Source organism: Podarcis gaigeae (genome assembly GCF_964106915.1).
Source record: "Podarcis gaigeae genome assembly, chromosome: 4".
NCBI lineage: Eukaryota > Metazoa > Chordata > Lepidosauria > Squamata > Lacertidae > Podarcis > Podarcis gaigeae.
In genome coordinates, this window is record NC_139677.1 from 33,043,053 (window position 1) to 33,067,134 (window position 24,082).

Sequence of the window (24,082 nt, forward strand, 5' to 3'; positions counted from 1 at the left end):
TCAACCTCTGATTCTGCAAACCTACTCTGTGGAATGCCACAATGATTGTAATGCCAAAATAATTGCAATTTCCAGCTTGGAATCTTGAATGCTATGTTGCAGGTAGAAATTAATCTTTTTTTCTCCTTATCTTGTACAGTGAGATAGGAAGGTGAGTGGGGGGAAATCCAAAATGATTAATTCAGCTGTTTGATTTAATAACTACATATGGAATTGAAAGAGGAACAGAGTGAAAATCTGGACAAAGAGAAGTGGTTGAAATTTAGCTCATAATGAAAGCGAAAAGAGACTTGACTCTGGCAGTGGTAGCATGCAGATGTTGTTTATTTATAAAATTAATGTCCATCCTTTCATCATAAAGCAATCTTGGGGCAAGTTACAACATACAGAAACATGAAACCAATAAATGAAACAATTCCAAACCAATTGGTTGTAAAATTAAGCATATAACTATAATCTATCCTTAGCCCATATGTCACTGTTGTTTGCTCAAAAGTCACTTAAAGCAGATTGCAGTGATAAAGCAAAAGATCAACAGAATTTAAAGCTGCTAATAATACAAAACATAAAAGGTAAAGGGACCCCTGACCTTTAGGTCCAGTCGTGACCGACTCTGGGGTTGCGGCGCTCATCTCGCTTTATTGGCCGAGGGAGCCGGCGTACAGCTCATGTGGCCAGCATGACTAAGCTGCTTCTGGCGAACCAGAGCAGCACATGGAAATGCCGTTTACCTTCCTGCTGGAGCGGTATCTATTTATCTACTTGCACTTTGACATGCTTTCGAACTGCTAGGTTGGCAGGAGCAGGGACTGAGCAACAGGAGCTCACCCCGGCACGGGGATTTGAACTGCCGACCTCTGATCGGCAAGTCCTAGGCTCTGTGGTTTAACCCACAGCGCCACCCACGTCCCATAATACAAAACATATTAGTTGCTAAAATATCAACCCTTCCATTAGCATTAAACATTTGCCCTGTTTCATATTGAGTTTAAGGATGATCAAGAAACAAACCCTTTTTGCCTGTTCCCAATTTTGTATAAGGGCCTTCCTACCTACCCCTTATTCTTCCCCATACTAAGGAATAAAAGCATAATCAATACATGTATAAATACTTCCGTGGGAAAGCTTTCTGCTTCCATCTCTTCTCTTTCATATAAAGGTGTTGTAAGAGGCAGCAGTTCTGTTTGTTTTGTTACTGAGTTCAACATTGGTCAGATACAGCTCCACAGCTTCTAACAATGCTATGCAAGCTTTTGTAAAAAACAAAAAAAAGCAAGCTATCAAATGCCATTTTTAATACTAATGTTTTTGTGTGTGTGCATGTGTTTGAGCAGGAGTTATCTTGATTAATAGTGTTTATCAAGAGCCATCACGAGGTCTTCCTGTTGAGGAAGTTAACTCTTGGAAAGTTTCCCTTGCAATTGGCATTCTCTGTGGGAAACCTACCAGAGGAAAGTGGAAAAATATTTAACTATATTTATCATCTCTGCTGTGTGAGGCAACGTGCAGTATCTTTAATGGTTGCAGTACTTGGGTCTGATTATGTTTACCTGTCCCCCTACCATCCTCAGATGTTCTCTTTTTCCTCTGTCACTTGGGGTAATGGTCTGGAAAGGGTGACTGTTACTTCCTCCTCTTCCTGTAATCCAGCTAATTCACAACACAGTACTTTAGGTACCGTAAATTTCGCTCTATAACACGCAGATTTTTTCTCCTAAAAAGTAAGGGGAAATGTCTGCGCGTGTTATTGAGCGAATGTGTGGTCCCTGGAGCTGACTCGCTGGAGCGCAGGGGCAAAAATCAGGCAAAAATAAGATCTGGCGGGTGGGCGGAGGGAAGGCGGAAGCTGCTGCTTTCCTGCATTCTGCCTCAGGGTCTTACTGCCCTCCCGCTTCTGTTGCTGCGTTTGCTCAAACTCAACAAAGAGCAGGGAATCCCCTGCCCTCCTGGCAAGCAGAGGGTTAAGGAAAGGATCGAGTCCTTCCTTCTAATTCTTTCCTAGTCACACTGCGTGCAGGCTCCAGCCCACCACCTCCTCCTCTCCGTGCTCTAGGGACTCGCAGGCAGCCGAAAAACATGCAGGTGGGAGAGAGAGAGAGAGAGGGCTGGCTTGGGGGGGGGGACTTTTGCCTTCCTTTCCTCCCCCCCACCCCGTTAAACTCCTCCCCTGCATTCTTAGCCAGCTGCTTCTCTGCACACCCCTCTTGTGCTTCTTGTCCCTTCTGTGTTTTTCCTTCCCTCCCCATTTAAAACGTGGTGACAAAGCACGGATCCACATGGAAAATCACGCACCCACTGTTGCCTGGGGCTGCAATGGTGCAAAAACGTGGTTACAAAGCATGGATCCACAGGATCTTTGAACTGGGTCACCCCAAATTCACCATCAGATAACATAGCATGTCCATGGCTACAGCCTGCACCAAAAAAATCACGCACCCACTGTGGCCTGGGGCCACAATGGTGCAAAAACGTGGTTACAAAGCACGGATCCACATGGATCCTCAGGATTTTTGCATTGGGTCACCCCAAATTCACCATCAGATCACATAGCATGTTCATGGCTACATCTTGCACCAAAAAAATCACGCACCCACTGTTGCCTAGGGTCACAGTGGTGCAAAAACGTGGTTACAAAGCACGGATCCACATGGATCCTCAGGATTTTTGCATTGGGTCACCCCAAATTCACCATCAGATCACATAGCATGTCCCGTGGCTACATCTTGCACCAAAAAAATCACGCACCCACTGTTGCCTAGGGTCACAGTGGTGCAAAAATGTGGTTACAAAGCATGGATCCACATAGATCCTCAGGATTTTTGCATTGGGCTACTCCAAACTCACTGTCAGATCACATGTCTGTGGCCACAGCATGAACCACAAAAATCATACATCCACTGTTTCATTTAGAATATTTTTTTCTTGTTTTCCTCCTCTAAAAACTATGTGCGTGTTATGGTCGGGTGCGTGTTATAGAGCGAAAAATACGGTACTTTAGGTGTTTGTATCCCACTGTATTTAGTGGGATCTATTGCCATGTCTACAGGATTGTAGCCTTACTTATTCTCTGCAAGTAGGTGGATGGTTGTTTGCTTTGTAGTAATCTTGCTCTTGCATTCATTTTCTATTGCTCTCTGTCTCTGTCTGTGTCACTTCGTGTTGTGCTCATTTTCTACTTGCCGTATGGGTAGGAAGGCTTTCCTACCCATATAGCAGAATGTGGTGGCAGATTGGACTGTACCATTGCAGAATGCTCCCCTACGTGAAAATATCCTTGCAAGTAGAAAATGAGCACAACACAAAGTGACCCAGGCTATAACATTAGTTCCTAACATGTTAGTTTTGTTCTGCATTTACTTGCGGGGAGGCTTCGTGTGGCATTCCAGTTATCATGTGGCAAGCACTCAAAATGGTATTCAGTGCCTGTTCCTTTTTCAGCATAATATTATATGTCTGTTCTGCCCTTTAGTCTGCCATAGCCATAGACCAGACTTCGGTAAATAAGAGTCTGGAGTCAACTTGGCAGATAGTGCCTCAGCAATACCTCGTGTTTTGCTCTGACGGTTGCTGGGGAGCAGCACCAGGAAAGGGCTGTTGCCCTCATGTCTTGCTTGTGAGATTCCTAGAGCCATCTGGCTGGACACAGTGGGGAACAGGATGCTGGAGTAGGATAGGCTTTTGGTCTGATTTGGCAGGTGTCAAATAACCCAAGTTGCTTCATCTTCAAAATGTCTTTACGAGGAACCCATCCCTTAATTATGTCTACCTGATGGATTGGGTAGTCAGGTAATATTTCAGTGCTTTTATATTGCTGCTTAAAAAATACCGCAGTAATGAAAGGTCACAATAACCGAAGAAATACCACAGTAATTCACCATAACAGAGACTACCTTCAGAAGTGAAATAACAGGTTCTGCTGCCCCAATTGCATTCAATAGTGGTATGCATCTACAAAGGGCTATTGAAGCAGGCATTAAACTACTAAAACAGAAAAAGTCATGGGCAGTTTGTTACTAAAGTTTGTATGTTACTGCAGATTCTTGGATTGGTCTGAATTTGTTTGTACAACACTCACTTTCAATATACTTTTGTGTTATTTTTCCTTTTGAATTTGAAAACTTTCCTTGCCACATTTGGTATCTTGCTCAGTTCTCCCCTCTCTTCCTTTCTTATGTCAGGTGCCACAACCGAGGAAATAAATCATCACTGGGAGTGGCTGGAACAAAACCTACTCCACACCTTGTCTGTATTTGATAATAAAGAAGATATTGTTAGCTTTGTCAGAGGTAAAATAAAGGTAGGCCTTCATTCTTTCCACTTGTTTTATAAGGGGCAAAACAGTATTGAGGAGCAGAGACATCTATTCCCCTAGGGCAGGGGTCGGCAAGGTTTACCTTGCCTGGGCCGGTTCACTCCAGCAGAGATCCCTCCTTGGGATGGATCGTGAGCGCACATGGGCACAATTTCCAGCGTCTGTGCAGACACAATTTCCAGCGCCTGCATCTGCGATTTTCAGTGTCTGAGCATGCACAGATGTGATTTCCGACACCGCGGAATCAAGTCCCCGTGCCGCGCTGCACCGGTTCAGTGCAGCAGGCAGGGACTCATCAAGCGGGCGGTGCGGTTCGGGGGCAGCTCGTGGACTGGTTAAATGACCCCCGTGGGCCGCTTGTGGCCCATGGGGCTTAGGTTGCCTACCCCTGCCCTAGGGTATTTCTTGGAGCAGAAACATATTAGCCATTTGGTATATGATCAGACTCTACACTTAAGGAATTGTGGCTTTGCATTCTTGAGTATTATGATGATAATACCAACTTAATTTCAGGATGATTGAAATTGTACCTTGAATGTTTCCCAAACAGGATTTCCTAAACTTGGGTCTCCAGCTGTTTTTGGACTACAGTTCCCATCATCCCTGACCATTGGTCCTAGTAGCTGGGGGTGGTGAGAGTTGTAGTCCCAAAACAGCTAGAGACCCAGATTTGGAAAACCCTGTTCTAAAGGATGGGAAACTTGTTGTCCTCGCATGTTGTTGTACTCCTTCTCCCATCATGCCCAGCCAGTACTCAGGGATGATGGGAGTTGAAGTCCACCAACAGTGGGGTGGCCAAAAATTAACCACCCCTGCTTTAAAGCACTATACAAATACCAAGTTTTAATTTATTAGTTGCTATTAAATATGTAATGTAAGCTATTAAGTTGAATAGCAAATCTTGTAAATCATTTAGTTGCTTGTAACTATTAAGTTGCATGTGGTCACTTCAGTTTCTCCTCTAATGCATTAATTTGCCATTGACCTAGGCATTAATAGCAGAAGAAACCAGCAGTAAGCTAGCTGAGCAGGAAGAGGAGCCTGAGAAGTTCAGAGAAGCACTAGTGAAATTTGAGACCAGATTTAACTTCCCCGAGGCAGAGAAACTGATAACCTTTTACTCATGCTGCTGCTGGAAGGGCAAAGTTCCTCGGCAGGGATGGCTTTATCTCAGCATCAATCACCTCTGTTTCTATTCCTTCTTTCTCGGCAAGGAATGTAAGTATGAGCAATAATGCATCTCACTGATTTGTATGCTTGCTTTTCAAACTGCTGAATTGGTTTCCCTAAGGAAGAAGTTAAAAGTGTAGTTATTTCATCCTTTGGCTAAATCAGAGATTACCAGCTCTATTTTAAGTAGGCACATTTTCATAAGAGACCATTTATTTGCATTTGTAACCTACTCTTACTTTGGGTATTCAGGACAAGAATATAACAGTAGCTGTGCTGGATCAGACCAAAGGCCCATCCAGTCCAGCATTGCGTTCTCACACTGGCTAACCAGATGCTTATGGGAACCCACATAACCCACTTGCAATTCCTAGCAACGGGTATTCAAAAGCATACTGCCTCTGGCAGTGAAGATAGAAAATATCTGTCATGGCTAGTAGCCTTTGGTGGACTTATCCTCCATGCATTTTTCTGATCCTGTTTTAAATAATGTCAAGCAAACATATTTGTAAAGTCATTATAACATGATTAAAGCAAAAAAGAATGCTTGTGAATCAAAGAGGAGCATTTCCTTGTACTGGGATGTGTGTGTATGTACACACACTTGTGCACATATTTCTGTCTACTTGCACACATGTATACACACACAGCAAACCACCAGGGAACTTTCTGCTTATCCTTGTAAATTAAGGCTCAGGTTGCATGTGTCACTAGACCAAACTATGGCTTCTCATGAAGACACAAGTTGTGGGTTCCTGGGAAGAAAATTGTGGCTGTTTTGCTCTTCTGGTCCTGCTGCTGCACTGCTGTGAGCCAAGGCTTAGTGTGTTGTCTGAATGTGGGTTTGTGGTTTGTTTGAATCCAGACAAACCACAAGCTGTGTAAACCAAGAAGAAACCTTGGTTACAGTTCATGGTTAGAAACATTATATTCTTAATTTCCAGTTGATGTTGTGTAGTTTAAAATGTTGTCCTACATTTAAAGACTTAAAGGGGTAAACTAAAAATATGTGAATACATTTTGTATCTGTTACCAGTACTTTTTTCTTTTAAAAAATGTTTAGGGGTACTCTCATTTTCCTACTCATATTGAAATACTGCCCCTCAATGAGGCCAAACTAAATGTTATGGGGTATGTGTATCCCTGTGTCCCCCCAGAAAAAAGCAGTGTCTGTTACTATCAAAATAAATTAAAAGAATTTCCCCAGAAGTCAGTATTATATATGATCAGCTGTAATTTCTCCTTCTCAAGTATGTATAGATAAGGAGGGAAACTCACTCTAGATTTGGTGTCTAAAATCAGTATGTTGATTTTAGGACAAGGAGTAGGACTGGTGGTAAGGGGATGGGATCATCTTCCAAGCCTGAGACATAGAATTTCTGGTGAGGTGACCTGGGGCTTGCTCATTCTTTTCTAGTTGAAAACTGTTTGTAAAACTCATTTAACTGTATCTCCTAAGTTTTTAAGGTAAGAAACATTACTGCATACATTAAAAAAGCTGATGGTGATTGTAGCCAAATTTGTATGATAGACGTTGTCCCTTGTTTTATCTTACGGCAGCTTCGCACAGACTTGCCACAAAGGATTCATTATCCTTGTTAGGCTGAAGAATATAACTTTGTATCATACTGAAGCCTTGTGACTATAAGGAATCATCCAATTTGCATTACTGCTCATTAAATCTCCTGAAAGATAAATCTATGCATCCATGGTTTTTGACAGAAGTACAGTTAGTCCTTGCAGATGTTTTTGTTCTTTTATCATTTCTCCTCATTTACCAAAGCAGCCTTTCACATTCTAAGCCTACTCTTAACATGGGTTCACCAGAAACAGAATGGATTTTTGTGCATTGCAACGTCCTTCTGTTGGCACCCATGGCCCAGTTTAGCTTTTTAACTACATTGTATAAAGTTACCTAAAATTCTGCCTACAGGGGCTGTAGATTTAATTGCCATGGAGCAGGGCGAATATTTTGCCGCTTGAAGCAAAAGCCTCTGGTGGCTTGTCAGTCGCTTCATCAGCTCCCCACCACCTGCTGCCTCCTCCTTTTCCACTGTTGCTACTTGGAGGCAGCCCAGGGAAGCCCTGGCATGGTCGAGTGGCTCACAGTGGTTGGGGGAGCTTGTGCAGAGGAGGTGGCATGGCTGCAGAGCGGCATACTAGTCAGGCCTTGATCTGAAGCCTGAGGTGACTGCCATATTGTAAGTGTGCCAGTCCTCGCATGGAATTATCTGCATATGGCCTGCTTGGATTAATACTGTTTTACTGACTGTTTAGAATAAACGAAAGTGAGGAGAAAATACCCAACATGAATTTTTACTTCCTTTAGGGACACCCTGTTTAGGGACGTTTTTAAGGATTGATGTTTTTAGATATGTTGTAAACCATCCAGAGTGGCTGGGGAAACCAGGCCAGATAGCCAAGGTATAGATAATAAAATTGTTGTTGTTCTTGTTGTTATTATTGCGGCAATCTTATATATACTTACTTGGAACAAAGTATCACTGAATCCAGCATGAATTTACTTTGAAGAAGATATGTAGAGAAACTGTGTGTATATATGTATGTGTGGGAGACATAAATTGCTGGATTCTGATGTTTACTTCAATAGATCTTTTTTGTGTTTCCATGGTGGCAGTAAAACTTATCATTCCCTGGGTTGATGTCCAGAAGTTGGAAAGAACCTCCAATATCTTGATGACTGACATTATCCGCATCACCACTCAAAGTAAAGAACGTGATTTCTCTATGTTCCTTAATATTGATGAAGCATTCAGGATAATGGAACAGTTGGCAGATGTAACTCTCCGCAGGCTACTGGATAATGAGGTCTTTGAACTGGATCCAGGTTTGCAAGATCCTACTCTGATCACCAAGAGGTAAATAGTGACATTGTTTTTGTTGAAGGGGTCTCATATTTTAAGTAGTATTCCACCACGACCCACTCCACTACTACCTTTGTGTCATGAAGTCTAAATAAAGAGCAAATCTACCTGGGAAAGAGCGGGGAACAAAATACAAAAATAACTTCAATCAAGTAAGTCCTGTGACCCTTGTGGTATTATTCAGAACCAGTCACATCTTTAGCATTTCTCTGTAATGCAGGAAGACACACAAGCTTTTTCAGCCCAATGGTCACATTTTGTTGTGGACAGTCTCCTGGAGGCCACATGCCAGCATTATTGGATTAAAGGGGAGTCTTAATTTGTGCAAGATCTGCGCTGAGTAATGCCTTGTTGTACAACTTCACACACTGCATTTATTTTGAAGCAATAATAACAGTAATAATAGTAGTAGTAATTTTTTTATATGCTGCCCATCTCACTGGGTTGCCCCAGCCACTCTGGGCAGTTTCCAACACATTAAAACACAGCAAAACATCAACCATTAAAAAACCTCTCTGTACAGGGCTGCTTTCAGATGTCTTCTAAAAGTCAGGTAGTTTTTTAATTCCTTGATATCTGATGGGAGGGTGTTCCACAGGGCGGACGCCACTACTGAGAAGGCCCTCTGCCTGGTTGCCTGTAACCTCACTTCTCGCAGTGAGGGAACCGGCAGAAGACCCTCGAAGCTGGACCTCAGTGTCCGGGCTGAACGATGGGGGTGGAGACGCTCCTTCAGGTATGCAGGTCCAAAGCCGTTAAGGACTTTAAAGGTCACCAACACTTTGAATTGTGCTTGTAAATGTACTGGGAACCAGTGTAGATCCTTTAGGCCTTGTGTTATATGGTCCCGGCAGCCACTCCCAGCTGCATTCTGCATTAGTTGTAGTTTCCGAGTCACCTTCAAAGGTAGCTCCGCCAAAGCAAACACATTTCCCCCATTATGTAGTATAATATCTTGCCTTGCCGGTACATTTTCCTTTAAAAAGAAAGAAAGAAAAAGTAAGAAATATATTGAGTTGAATCCAGGCTTGATTTGGCAGAACTCTGCTGATTCCATGCACCCTGGGACAGAAGAATGGGGAGACAATTTTCAGCAACTCTTCCTTCCCCCAACCCCAGATGCCTCCCCAGATCTGCTTTGGATGGTTTGAAGACCCTCCAGAACAAAGTGGATAAATGGCACATGGATTTGGAGGGGGAAGGAGGGTGCTAGAAAATGCCTCCTCCCACTTCCATCTGCAACAACCTCCACTGAATCAGGGTCCCATCCACGAATGGAAACAGTGGTTCCATTTGGAGTGGGATATGTCTGGATTTATTCCAGTTGTGTGTTTCCCTGTAGTTCATCATTTGGGAAGAGATGAGATTTCCAGCCAACTTTCGCTAAAGCAGAGATGGAGAACCTGCAACCCTCCAGAGATCGCTGAACCCTGAGCAGCAGCCAGCATGACCAATGGACAAGGATGATGGGAGTTGTGGTCGATCAAAATCTGAAGGGCCACAGGTTCCCCACTCCTAGGTTAATAAAGGATAATGCTCAGGCAGTGAATTACAGAAGAATTAACCAGCATTTGCTCCCAAAAGCAAAGAGAGATTGAAGTATTGCATAACCACAAAAGCTCTTTATTTTAAATGCCCCGAAATGCTTTCAACAGTACCCAGACATAAGATCTTCTTAATATGAGTGTTTTAAAACGTCCTCTTATTAATGGACTCTGTGTGACTGTTTGCCCAGAATGTGGAAAGCACAAAAACGTTGTTTATTATATTTTGCTACATATGTGATACTGCTTGTACATTTTATTTTGCTACATTATGTGATATTGCAACTTATAATGAACATTTTCTGGTTTGAATTGCATGATTGAGCAGCTGCTTTCTTATAATCTTGCCTGGATTTTCTTAGTGTGTATAATTAGTGCAGTAGGCAACCACACTCTAAGGAGTCCTGTATTAAAAGCAGCAGTTTGGGGGCACAGCTGGACTTTCTCCAAAGTCTACCTTTCCTCATTGAAATTCTGTGTTCAGAATAAGTTAGAATGGTTTTGAAAATCTGCAGCATGAATTTCTTCGTTTATATGGTATTAAACAAAATGCCATCTTAAACTTCAGAATTCTTTATATGTTATACTATTTATGTCACATACCTGTGGTTCTTAAACGTTTTAGTACTGAGGATTATTATTCTGTTTTGTTTGCTCTTTGCAGCCCAACACATTTTCTTCCTTTATAGCTATTGTGTGGGACCACACTTAAAGCTTTCAAATTGATTTCTTGCTTAGAAGGAAATTTCAAGCAAAGGTTTACAGAGTGGACAAAGAATTATGGAATTAAGTAAAGTTGCTATAAAGGATTACTTCTTTCTGTTGGCCCAACACATTTCCAGCTGCTGCAGCTTTTTCAAAGAGTACAAAAATAAGCACATTCCTTATAATAGAGCAGGTCTCTCTCATATTGAACCACATAAAGTCTTTTTAAAAGCAATGCCTTAAATACAGAGATGTTCACTCCTTGCGTGAGTGGAAGGCACTTCCACTTATGCAAGAAGTCGTCTCTGATTTTTGCTGATTTCCCCTTCCCACCAAAGCCCCTTACACCTCATTCCATGGCGCACTGCAAGTTCCATCACCATCAAGTTTGACTTGAAGAGCAGGGAGAGAGATAATCGCTGCAGCCATGCTGCACTTTAGAAGTCCTATGCACACCTATGTAGCTCAGCACAAATGGAGGGATGGCCCTCCCAACAGATGTAGGGACCATGTCTTTCTGAAATACTGAGAGCCTGTTGGAAATGCCACCCCAGTGCAAGGCTCTGGTTTGTGTTGTGCTACACTTTAGTTTGTGCTACACTTTAGCCACTCAGCAGTCGGTGATATAAATTTTTTTGGTCAGCTATTCTCTGTATTTCCTCCTTGTTCAATGCATACTGCTAATGCTGTATTTAAATGCACAAAATAGAATTTTAAAAATGGGAAGTCGTCACAACTCTCCCATAAAGTGTAACAAAATCTCTTCATTTACACTGAGCATGAGTGGCATCTAACAGCTCAACTCTGCTATAAAGCCCTAAATTTAAAAAGTACTATATAGGTGTATTTTATACACATATTTAAAGCTTAATATATACTGTGATTGTACAAAGTATACTGTGATATCTGTTGTCTTTCGAAGAACAAGCATTTTAGAAACTATTTTTGTGGGAGAGTAGTTCACCTACCCTTCATATAGATACTGGCAAAGAGGCTTCTACAAAACGAACTGGAGATGTCACTGATTCAACTCTGTTTTGGGCAGAATGGAAAAATATTTTTGTGCTGAGCCAATGCAACACTTAGTCATACTAGCAGATTGTTAGTGGACTTTGTCAGGTGATTATTATTTTTCTTGTGAGGAAACTTTGACTGTAAACAGAATCTTTTCTTCCTTTGAGTACAGTTTTCTGTTGCTTGTCTTTAAACAAAATAAAAACTTTCTGACTTGCTTCAGAAGCCCAGCTAGTCTGTTCTAGGGTTGCCATACATCCAAATTTTCCCAGATGTATCTGGAATACCGCAGTTGGCAGCAGTGTCCAGGTAGAAATTGGGGAAATGTCCAGGAAAATCTGGACATACGGCAGCCCATGTCGGCAGTGCTGTTTTTGCCGTTTTCCCATAAAGTTAGCTCAAAAACAGCATTTTTTTTTTGCTCCCCCCCCCCCAAACTAAACAACTTTGGCAAATCATTCAATCAATCTGTGGATTTTCACTGTTTAAAATATGGCAACCCTATCTGTTCTGGATTTTGAAATAGTTGCAAAACTGTCCTCTGTACTAAGCAAAATGGCCCACCAAGCTGTTTTATTAAGCTGTTGTCACAAATGAAAAAGGCATTCTAAATTCTTAAAACTACTTGAGCAGGGGGAGTTGATGGATTTCTGTTGTCAAATGAAGCACAGATGCCAGAAGGCACTCCTTAGATTCTTTAGCCCACACTTTGCATTCTTTTACTGAAACAGAGAAGGAAGCTATTTCTTCCTTAAAGCGAACTGTTTTGAGGAAAAAAAGAATGTGCTATGAAGAGAACTGTAGAACTTAAGTGATAAACTGGTATATTCATAGGCACCCATACCATACTTGTGTTGCTTATATAGGGTAAGGGGTTTGTGTGCATACGCATAGGTGCCTGCTTATCACATGAGAACCCTTGAGACAGATTTTGCAGGTGCATGGGGAGAGGAGGTGAAGGGGAACTCTAGTTTCGTGAGTGGAGCGCCCCACTTGCAGCGTTGAATACAACATGAGGTTATTCAAATCCTGGCTAATAGAAATGGATCTCATTTGCCACTGCAGTAAATATGCCAGTGAGAATCTTCCGAAGGCGGGCAAAATGCCATTAGCCTGTTGAAGCTGAAGCTTAATGGAAATGATTTTTTTAAAAACTGCTTCTACTCAGGACATAAGACTCAACAAACAACAGCTTGCCGTGAATGAGCAAGTGTGCTAATACATGCTGCTCAAATTGTGCCGCGCCTCTCCTCCCAGAACACTAGGGTGGTGTTAAGTGCCAACCAGTGCTCTTGGTTTATCTCTCGCCAAACCAACCATGAAAGGAAGCAAAGATTCATTCTTTGGTAGGAACAAACCATGAGTGCTGGTTCATATGTAATATTAAGCTTCTGGTTTGCTTCTTCTGAGTACATCACGGGGAGAAGGGTGGGGGAAGTGAGATTCGAGCCCTGGTTATCGGCATGCTTTCTTGCTCATGGTAAGGAATCTGTTGTTGAGCATTATTGCTTACCATGACATGTGAACTGGCCTACTGCAATTTTGTTAAATAAGAAAGCAAATCAAGTTGCTTTAAGTTTCAGCCTTTGAAAAACGTTTTGTTCTGTTGCTTCTTTCAAAAGAGATCTTGAGTTCAGAGCACGGAATGAGTACTTCAGAGCTTTCTTCCGGTTACCAAAGAAGGAAAAGCTGCACGAAGTTGCAGATTGTTCCCTGTGGACTCCCTTTAGTCGCTGTCACACAGTTGGAAGGATGTTTGCCTCAGATAGCTATATCTGTTTTGCTAGCAAAGAAGATGGCTGCTGTAATGTTCTAATTCCACTTGTAGAGGTTAGTCTTTTGTTGCTTTTAAAATCCATAATTCTTCTAATGAACCACCTTTCTGCTTACTTAAATGTGAAAACAGTTCTATCTATTTGTTTATCCTAAGCTGTTTATCAACTCATTGCACGTATGCTTCAGGTAATGTTAAGCAGTTATGTGGTACTTAACAATCAGTCCAGGGCTGCCAATTAAAAAGTAATTGGCTTCTCTCGACTGAGCAATATTAATCATGGATGTGCAGCTCTATAAAATGTGTTCACAACAAACTTTGCCACCAGCTAATGTGAAGATGCTGTAGAAATTCTTAATTCAAACCAGTTACACTCTAACAATCTTTAGCCAATCTGCTATGCTCACAGTGAATTTTCCCTACCCTTTCCATGCATGCTTATGTGTTGAAGTGGGATTTCTAAAATCTGCTTGCGGGGATGAAGGTAGGGAGTTCTTCTGGTTTGCACCTTTGGAGTCTGGTAAGCGATCTTGCTTAGATCCTTACACACATAAAGAGCTACTTCAGGCACTCCTGAGTACTTAGGCAAGTGGGTTCTTTCGTCCTTTGAGAGGCAGACCCTCGTGCAGAATCAAATTATTTGTCATACTTTTCTGGGTTTTAAAAAAAGGGTTTGCTGTTATGTCTAAAGATCTCTTGGGCAATGGAACCAGTATGATGGTCCTTTGGATGCAGACCTTGGTGTTCCCCATCATAAAGTTTATCACAACCTACCTGAAGAAAAGCATAGACATTCAAGTTTGTACATTATTTGTTTATTCTATTTATATCCCACCTTTTATCCAAAGAGCCCAAGGTGGTGTATACAACTTCCCCCCACTCTCCATTTTATCCTCACAACAACCCTGTGAGGTTGAGCAACTGTGACTGGCCCAAGGTTGACCCAGTGAACGTCATGACTGAATGAGGATTCAAACTCTGGTCTCCTGTGGCCTAGGTCTGGTAACTCTAGCCACTACGCCACACTGACTCTCACACTGGTGATGTCAAAGGCAACCAGATCCTCTCTGGTTTACTTCAAAAATAAAAAGCATATTGAGTTAGAGGGGGTTCTTGACATGGGAAGAATGTACAGCACAAGATTTTCAAAATAAAAAAATAGTTACCTTAGACAGGTTTTTCTTGTTTCCACCCCTACATTCCCTGACCCATTAACAAACAGCACAGACATATTTGCTGTTTTTTTTCCCCTGTACCTTATACTAGGTTTTCAATTTTATTGGCATTTGGGCAGATCTCTGATGTGAATATATATATATTGTGTTCATTTTTTTTAAACAGGTGGCTAGTATTGAGAAGATGGAGGACACTAGCCTTCTTCCCAATCCCATCATTATTAGCATAAAAAGCAAGACGGCCTTCCAGTTCATTGAGCTGAAGGACAGAGATACCCTGGTGGAGAATCTGCTTCTAAGATTAAAGAAAGTGAAGGCTAGCAACACATCGCTCCGTAGAAATTTGAAAAGCAAAGAGACGGTATTAAATGTCTAACCTGTTCCAGCTGTATGCCCAGTATATTTTGCTAGTACCTTTTAAACTAGAAGAAAGGCTTACTAGTATTATAAATGGGTTCATTTTTTTAAAGATAAGGTGTAACAAAAAAAAGTTTAAACATGTTCCCTTTCCCGATGTGGCTTCAGAGATAAGAAATGCAGGTCTCGTAGGGAAAAAGCTGGAGGATCACCCGGATTTGTAATCCACTTCTAGCTAGAGGAAAGAGGATGGTATTATATTTTGGAGATATAAGGAAGAAAAGTTGGTCGTTGCGCTCATGACATCTGCTTAGTCCTGTGTGTGCACTTACTATAGTTCTGTGTAAATTTATAGCTGTAACACTCCTTAGTTTATATTTTCATCATCTACATAATTAGTTTCACATCTAATTTGCCAAATAGTGTAGAAGAGCAAAAAAGTATAGTGAGCATAGTTGAAATATATATCTAAAGAGATGGCATGACAGGCTTGCGTTTACTAGAGGATTAAATTCCTTTTACTTGCTATGGATTTTGTGTATGGATTTGAGGCAGTTCATGGGATCTTTTATTAATGTGCTTTCAGCTGGCTTCAGGTGCTTCTTATTCCAAAGCAGAGAAAGTCAGTTGATAAACAAGTTTAGTAGATGTTTAGTTGTTGTTATTGATCTACACAATAAAGCTTTCAAACTGATTCTGTTTGCCCCCCCCCCTTTACTTGTGCAGCAAAATTCTCATTCAACACATGCCGATTATGAACTTGGGAACGTGGGGATAGTAGCTTCACAAAGCAATAACGGGAATGAAAATGACAGCAGCAGTAGACACCTGCTGAATGCAGAGGCCCTGAGTTCAGCATTTCATCCTTCTGGAATAGATGGTCTGGATTTTAGGATGGTATGTAAAACCACCATTTTAGTTATTGGGGACATTTGAAAAGCTTGTTCACAGTCTCTCCTTGCATTATCTGGCATGCTATTAATATTACATATATTTAGGTGCCAGGCAAAAACGTTCCTCTCCCCCCAAGTCTTTGGCTAATTAAACAATCTATGGCCTTTTAAATGGGGTGGGTGGGTTATTGCTTCTGTTTGCTACTATGTTATATTTTTGTGGGTTCATATTGTGATCCTCGGATGAAGGGCGATATAGAAATCTAATTGTTGTTGTTAATGATGATGAACCTTTCATTTTAATTATTATTTGGGAGGTGGCATTCTGAAATTCTTCAAAGATAGAGAGAGAAACATCTGTCTGAACTATAGGACTGAGGCCTTCCTTCCTTTGTTTACATTAATGACTTCTTTCCTTCTGCAATCTATTCTCCTTAGCCCATTCCTTTGTAGCATATATAGTATATACTTCCTACAGTACATAGGAAATGTTATAGGTTCGAGCAGATACCGTCTGTATCTGAGCAAGGACCATTTCTTCATTTTGAAATTCAAGTTGTAGAAGCGGTTTTGCAAGTTGTTCCATAGGAATGATTTAATACCTCCTCAAAACAGATGCAGGTTATGTTGAGAATATGATAATGAGTTGTTATAAAAGCTTCTCATTATAGCGTCTTAAAAATGTAGTGTAGGAAATAGTCCCAAGAGACTGTGTGATGCTCTGACTTTTCTTTTGGTGCATTTCATCATAATTGTATAAGATGGTTTGTGATTGCATAGAAACTGTTTCACAGTCGAAAGCTGCTAAAGTGGTGTATAATAAGATAAAAATAAGATATAATGCAAATGATTCAGTGAGCTTAAAAAGCAATAAAACAATATCTACAATTGTACAATTATTATTGGATTACATGAGATGTTTAGTTAGTTAAATATTGATATGTTACTGCTGTGTTTTATATAAATTGTTCTTAAGTGTTATATGTTAACTTGTATTTTGTATTTGTAATATTTTGCAGCCTTTTAAATGTGTTTGTGGGAGGGGTGGTTATTGTTTTTTGTTTTACTTGTGCTTTAGTAAAGCAGCTTTACCTTGTATTTGTATCCTGTGAACTGCCCTGAAATCTTGTGATGAAGGGCGGTATAATAATAATAATAATAATAATAATAATAATAATAATAATACCCCACCCATCTGGCTGGATTTCCCCAGCCACTCTGGGTGGCTCCCAACTGAATATCAAAAACACAATATAGCATGAAACATTAAAAACTTCCCTAAACAGGGCTGCCTTCAGATGTCTTTTAAAAGAAAGATAGTTGCTTATTTCCTTGACATCTGATGGGAGGGTGTTCCACAGGACAGGCACCACTACAGAGAAGGCCCCCTGCCTGGCTAATAATAATAATAATAATAATAATATGATGTTAGTTTGTCACTGTGAATCTGGTATGGCTGGGATGGAGAACTTGTGGTCCTCCAGTTGTGGTTGGACTTCATGAGCATCTGCATATTCACTTTCCCTGTGCTATTGTACTGAACTATTTTTTATTGTTTAGAATGATAGCTCAGTCAGTAGAGCATGAGACTCTTAATCTCAGAGACATAAGTTCAAGCCCCATTGTGGGCAAAAGATTCCCACATTGCAGGGGGTCGGACTAGATGACCCCTGTGATCCCTTCCAACTCTACAATTCTAGGATTTTCCTACATTGATTGTAATTTTGATATTTAAAATTGATGAATTAGCACTTTTTGCCAGCTGTTCTAGACTTCTTGCTAGAAGGAAAAAGCAGGATATAAGTATTAAAGGAAATTAGACATTTCTTAATTTTCTGCTTTCCCTGTTGCATAACTGGATAATGGCTCGCATACAGGCTTTCCAGATGATATTCATATTTGCAGCTGTCTTCCTGCTGCTTTGGAGCAGCATAAATATTGACCAATATACAGGACTGTAATAGCATTCTGTAGTGTATTTTTTGTTGCATTGTCCATCACTACAAACAAATAGCTTTCTCTGAACGAGAGGCTATTCCATTGCATCATGGCTTGTATAAATATGATGGATTTAACATTCCTCTCTTGGCTTTCAGTCTAGGGAGCAAATCAAAGAGAGCCTGTGGAATGATCACTTTGATGAGTATGGCAGAACTGTCTGTATGTTCCGAACAGAAAAAATCAGGAAACTGGTTGCTATGGGAATTCCAGAATCTTTACGAGGCAAACTGTGGCTCTTTTTCTCAGGTGAGAATTCTGTGGTGTGACTTTTCCAAGAAACCTGGCCAGGTACAGTGGTACCTCAGGTTACATACGCTTCAGGTTACAGACTCCGCTAACCCAGAAATAGTGCTTCAGGTTAAGAACTTTGCTTCAGGATGAGAACAGAAATTGTGCTCTGGCGGCACGGCAGCAGCAGGAAGCCCCATTAGCTAAAGTGGTGCTTCAGGTTAAGAACAGTTTCAGATTAAGTACGGACCTCCGGAACGAATTAAGTACTTAACCCGAGGTACCACTGTATTTCACCATGGAAAGAAGCAAGTGAGAAAGGGAAATGGGCTAGATTTATGGCCCCATTTAACTTTCTAGTAATGGAAAAGAACCAGGTGATTTGGGTATAGCCCATAGAGAGAGAAATGTTTCGCTGCTAGCTACTTAGGACTATAGGTAATTAAATTATACCCATTTGTTTCATACAAATGGTAAGTAATAAAGGTCTTTATACCAAAATAATAGCCTTTATATCAGCAGACATTGCTGAGATGTTATACTTGGCACAAAAAACTGAAATGAGAAGCTTAAGACTTCCTCTGCCATTTCCTTTGCTACAAGCTAAAAGCAGGACTGTTGGAATAAGATAACAATCTCTGATACCGTGTTTGTGATTCAGATATGCAACACTTGCACGATTAAACCCTTCTATTTGAAATGGGATTTAAGACAGAGAATCTTATACTGCTGGCCCCATATTTATGTAAATTAGCAAGTTTTACCATATATAGCAAGTTAGGTTATTGAAGTATTTTCAAACTCACATTCCTTCTTCTGCACAGTGTTTCATATTACAAAAATGTAGTTGTGTGTTCCTGAGTAATTTTGATTTAGGAATATGTTTGATATTCAGTATCTAGTTTCACATAGTTGTTCCTTTGACAAATAACATAGTTTTAAGATTATATTTGGATTCATAACTAATTTTCAGTTCTTGCTTTTCTCTTCTTCAGATGCTGCAACAGATTTGTATACCCACCCTGGTTACTATGAAAACTTAGTGGAGGTGTCCATGGGCATGTGTTGCATAGCAACAGAGGAAATAGAACGTGACTTGCATCGCTCGTTACCTGAGCACCCTGCCTTCCAGAGTGAAACGGGCATAGCTGCATTGAGGAGAGTTTTGACAGCTTACGCACACAGAAACCCCAAAATTGGGTACTGCCAGGTAAAGAAAGATCCGTTACGCCACCAATTTGCAGATGAACTCCTTCGAAAATCACAGGCTTCAGCATGTTAAGGGAGATGCACTAAGGCAGGAGGGTGGTCAGTAGAAAAGGCGACAGCTTCTGTCTCACCGTTTCCCCAGTGTCACTTTCTATGTGAAGTGTAATTGGACAGCTTACTCTCTGTGCAAGTTAAGATAGATCCACTGTGCTGTGCTTCATTTATTTCTTCCCTTCATTAGCAATGTGGCCATTAGAGAGACTACCTGTGAAATGCCTCTCAGCGTCTGTGAGTTCTTTCTGTTTGTAGGTGGCTTTGAGCAAAGGTTTTTCTCAGCTCTGTATCCTGAGATCAGTTAAATGGAGATGCTAGAAAGCAGCTATGCTGTTGCTGAACTCTAAGACCCCTCGCCTTGAGGAGATATTTTATCTTAGGTTACAGTTGAGGAGACCCACACCATATTTTTGTCACTTTCAGAAGCTTGTAGTGAAAGAGTGAGAACTCAATTCTGGAGCAAGCTTTTGTTGTCTATTTCATTACTCCTACATTGTTATACAAACACTAAATTAACAGAAGTCCCTCGCTATGTAGGTTGAAAGCTATATCCATAAGTTTTGTGCTCCTAGTGGTGCAGCAATAAAACTGCTAGCACCTTTTCAAAGCTAACCAGGGTCCAGTATGGTTTCAAATTTGATAGGGAAATGTCTGTACATAACCTTTACGTGGGTTATTTAACTTCAGTTCTAATGATTTTATTTTTTTTAAGCTCTCATTACATGTTTTTAAAAGGTGTCGCGGCAACTAAAATTGTCTTCTTTGACTTTCTAACAGTCCATGAATATCTTAGCCTCTGTTTTGTTGCTATATGCCAAAGAGGAAGAAGCATTTTGGTTGCTCGTCGCTGTGTGCGAGAGGATGCTTCCAGATTACTTTAATCACAGGGTGATAGGTGAGAGTCTCCTGTTCGCTTCTTACTCTCTTTACTGATTCCCAGGGAAATAAAACAGTCAACACGCTGTATATCAGGGCTTGGGAAACGTTGGTTCTCTAGATGTTGTTGGACTCCAGTCCCCATAGCCAGTGCTCAGGGATAATTGGAGTTTTTGTCCAGCAACAAAAACTGGACAGGTTCCCAACCCCTCCTGTAGATTTTCTGTTAACTGAATTTGGTGACATAAACTCTGTTCTATATTAAACCCTTTCTTTTCTTGAAGTTTTTATATGGGCATTATATGGGCATCCATTATATGGATTCTTTATATTGGGCACTATAAAAACGGCTCCATGGCTTATTTTTCATAGTTGAGATTAGGTTGCGTATTGTATGTGTAGCAGAGGAAAATACTGTGCTTTGTTTTTATTGCATCAATCCCCTGTTGCCACTTTCTTTTGACAGTCATTTTAGATAGTACTTACATTTTATTGCACTTTTTATATTGAAGTGTTAAGTTCTGCCATATTATTATTTCATAGATGCTCCCCAAAGGGTGTTGCAGATGCTTTCCCCACCCCCCCCTTTTATAAAGCTTTGAAACCATTCTATAACTCAGTATTGTGATCTCTTAAGAGGAGGAATGAGGCTTGAATCCATAAAATAATTGTATTAAATTATAAAGCTAAAGGAATTATTTATTTCAACCTTGGCTAACGTTATCTGCTGTGATTTCCAGGTGCTCAGGTAGATCAGTCTATATTCGAAGAGCTAATCAAGGAGCGGCTGCCAGAACTGGCTGAACATATGAAAGACCTTTCCACACTGGCTTCCGTTTCCCTGTCGTGGTTCCTCACTCTCTTTCTCAGTATCATGCCCCTAGAAAGCGCTGTTAATGTTGTCGACTGTTTCTTCTTTGATGGGATCAAAGCCATTTTCCAGTTTGGCTTGGCTATCCTTGAAGCCAATGCTGTAGAACTGTGCAACAGCAAAGATGATGGACATGCCTTGATGATTCTGAGCAGGTATTGTTCTGACTACTATGTATCAGTGCTGCAACGCTAACACTGCTGCTTAAAAAAAAAATTGTTTATTTAACAGTAATAAAATGATAGAAACTTGTTCCGAACATGCTTTTTAGTAGCTATTTTCAAAGAAAAGAACCACATATTCCAGAAACTTGATAAGTCGTTGCTACTTTTAATTTCTTCCCTAAAGCAAAAAAAATTTGCAGTTTCTGGCTTCATAAAGGGGTATGATCACCTGGGAACAGCTTCTAGGCAGATAACAAGCCTGATCTGGTTCAATAAGGTGCCTATTTAAAAAATAAGAAGTGAAATCTAGCACTGCTTTACACTGAGTGTAACAGAGTGCATTAACAAAAAGTGGATTTAAATGTTTTCCCCCCCCTTTATTTCAGGTTCTTAGATCATGTTAAGAATGAGGAAAGCCCTTTGCCCCTGATTGGCAACCAGCATGCCTTTTTCAGTGATGATATAGAGCCCTGTCCTACAACAGAAATAGCAGACCTAATTCGGGATTCTTATGAGGTAACAGTGAAATGGTAGTTGGAAGATCTGGTTGGAAACTCACTAAGTGTTTAAATATTAGTTTTATGTTGAGTCAAAATACAGATAGCACAGCTATGGTGAATATAGTACATGTTCTGATTTAAACATACTATATTATATATTTTAAAATGTACACTGAGATGCAGGCTGAAGCAAAAATCGATTCTTGCATTTTAGAAATTTGGAGACCATTCTGTGGAGCAGATTGAGCACATGCGCTACAAACACAGAATCCGTGTTCTGCAAAGCCACGAAGAAACCACTAAACAGAACGTGGTGAGAATGCTCAAAAGTTAGAATGTTTCATTTATTTTAAAAATGTGTTAGGCACATGCCATAAGCAGGGTTTTCTACAGTGCTCATAGATTGAAACATATGAAAATCTACCTAACGATTAATTTTGATTTTTAAAAGGAGCAAAATGTGACACCAAAAAATACAGAGCTCTTCAGTATTGTGAATGACACCATCCATATGAAATGTCTCTGCTTTAAAGCTGCAGAAGGAGAGGAGTTAAGCCACTTGAGATTTGTTATTTCTGTTTCTTGTCCAAATGGGAAAGTGCTTCTCTGCCTCGCAAATAGGGCAAGGGGACAAAATCTTGGCAGGTAAACTTGGTAGCTCTGGTTGTGGGCAAATTAATCCAGCAAGTGGCACACACCTTGCTATAAACTGAAAGGGCTAGGGATCTTGGCACTGGAGGACAGCAATAGATTATCTCTCATTCCCTGTTTTTCTGCCATGTAGGAGAAAGTTGTTGATACTTAAGTGTTGGGTGGGCAAGAGATGTATAGACAGGAGATGACTTGATAAAACAGGTGTCAGGATTATGATTCTAAAACAAGACAAGAAGGTAACACACAAGAAAGGTAGAATACCTAATCATTCCAGATTTTAACTATACTAAGTTGCTGTGAGAAGTGATATTGCCAGCAGCTATGCCAGGTTGCCACTAGGCTCACTCCTGTTTTCTCTTAAGCTTAGAGTTGTCATCCCGGATGTCTCCATCGCTCCAGAAGACTTGGAAGAACTGTATGGCTTGTTTAAGGTATGCAGAACACTGAAAAAATGCATGTAATCCCAGAAAAGAAAGGTTATATCCTGTGTTAACCATACTCAGGTCTATCTATAGATCTGTATCTAAGCTTATGGACAGATATCTTAGAAATCAACCAGACAATCCTGTCTTGCTTACTATTAGTTTTGCTATTCCCTTTTTATCCTTGGTACCTTTTTCAAGGATGGAAAAAGTGTGTGTGTGTGTGTGTGTGTGTGTGTGTGTGTGTGTGTGTGTAGAACCTGCATGCTTTCAGATGTTGTTTGACCCCAAACCCCCATGGTCAATTGTCAGGGATGATAGTTCAACAGCAACTGGTGGGTCAGATTCCCTGCTCCTGTTCTAAACTGCTCCTTTTCCCTGTCAATGTCTACTTTTTTTTAAGGTATAGGGTAAGTTGGATGGAGAACACAGGCCCAGAGTGCCATATGCAGCCCTCCTCTGCCCAGCTTTAGCGACTTTCAGCAGGCCATAGCCTGCTCTGCCCCCTTCATAGCTGCTTTTGTGCGGATGGAATGTGTTCTAGGGTGGTGAAAATGCCGCCTACTTGGCTGGATTGCGAGGGGTGCACGTAGAAAACATACTGGAATGTAGTTACCGTGCAAAGGCAAGAGCCAAATTCAGGAGCGCCTGCAGGTTCATTGTTTTACGTCCAGATTTTGTAATTGTATCTGGGTCTTTCCCCCTGTAATGTTTCATTCTTTTTAAAAAATTCTCCTTAGAAAGAACATCTAATAAGCTGCTACTGGGAATGGAATAGTGCAGTTGTAATTCAGCGCCACAATCCAAGCAGACCTTATGCAGAGCAATACAGAATTGACTCTCGGCAGTTCACTAACCTGTATAAACTTGTTTCACCCTGGACATGTGGTGAACATACTGAAGTTCTAGCAGAAAGGACATTCCGGCTTTTGGATGAAAACTTGGACCATCTCATTGAATTCAAAGCCTTTGCTGGCTGCTTAGGTAAATACATCTCTAAAGATGCAATGGCCATTGGGAACTTATATACACCAGTCAGGATGACCAAATATCATGTGGTGTGCATGTTCCTGGTAATTTGTCTCTTTTTAGGATTCTTCCAGGTCACAAAACGTTTTGTGACACCCTTGCAATGGGTCCTGAGATTTTATGCTGTTGTGTACAAAGAAACAGTGGAAGCTTCAAATATGCTTTTCCACAAGACTTACATTAATTTAACAGTCCTCTTTTTGAATCCCTTAGTGCTTGTGGAACCCTTAAAATCTTAGCCTGGC

The 24,082-nt window shown here is 40.7% G+C and overlaps 1 protein-coding gene across 6 annotated transcripts in view; it reads left to right on the forward strand.

Annotated features, from left to right (window-relative positions):
* Nucleotides 1–24,082, forward strand: part of TBC1D8 (TBC1 domain family member 8) — a 50,390-nt gene that overhangs the window by 22,253 nt on the left and 4,055 nt on the right. For all 6 annotated transcript variants that reach the window (XM_083735436.1, XM_083735435.1, XM_083735439.1 and 3 more), the window contains 14 exons: nucleotides 4,179–4,297; nucleotides 5,302–5,530; nucleotides 8,121–8,361; nucleotides 13,253–13,460; nucleotides 14,746–14,940; nucleotides 15,663–15,833; nucleotides 17,926–18,076; nucleotides 19,054–19,268; nucleotides 20,099–20,216; nucleotides 20,938–21,223; nucleotides 21,619–21,748; nucleotides 21,947–22,045; nucleotides 22,749–22,817; nucleotides 23,549–23,792. In XM_083735436.1, coding sequence (XP_083591562.1) covers nucleotides 4,179–4,297; nucleotides 5,302–5,530; nucleotides 8,121–8,361; nucleotides 13,253–13,460; nucleotides 14,746–14,940; nucleotides 15,663–15,833; nucleotides 17,926–18,076; nucleotides 19,054–19,268; nucleotides 20,099–20,216; nucleotides 20,938–21,223; nucleotides 21,619–21,748; nucleotides 21,947–22,045; nucleotides 22,749–22,817; nucleotides 23,549–23,792 — 2,475 coding nt within the window. The remainder of the gene's footprint in view (nucleotides 1–4,178; nucleotides 4,298–5,301; nucleotides 5,531–8,120; nucleotides 8,362–13,252; nucleotides 13,461–14,745; nucleotides 14,941–15,662; nucleotides 15,834–17,925; nucleotides 18,077–19,053; nucleotides 19,269–20,098; nucleotides 20,217–20,937; nucleotides 21,224–21,618; nucleotides 21,749–21,946; nucleotides 22,046–22,748; nucleotides 22,818–23,548; nucleotides 23,793–24,082) is intronic.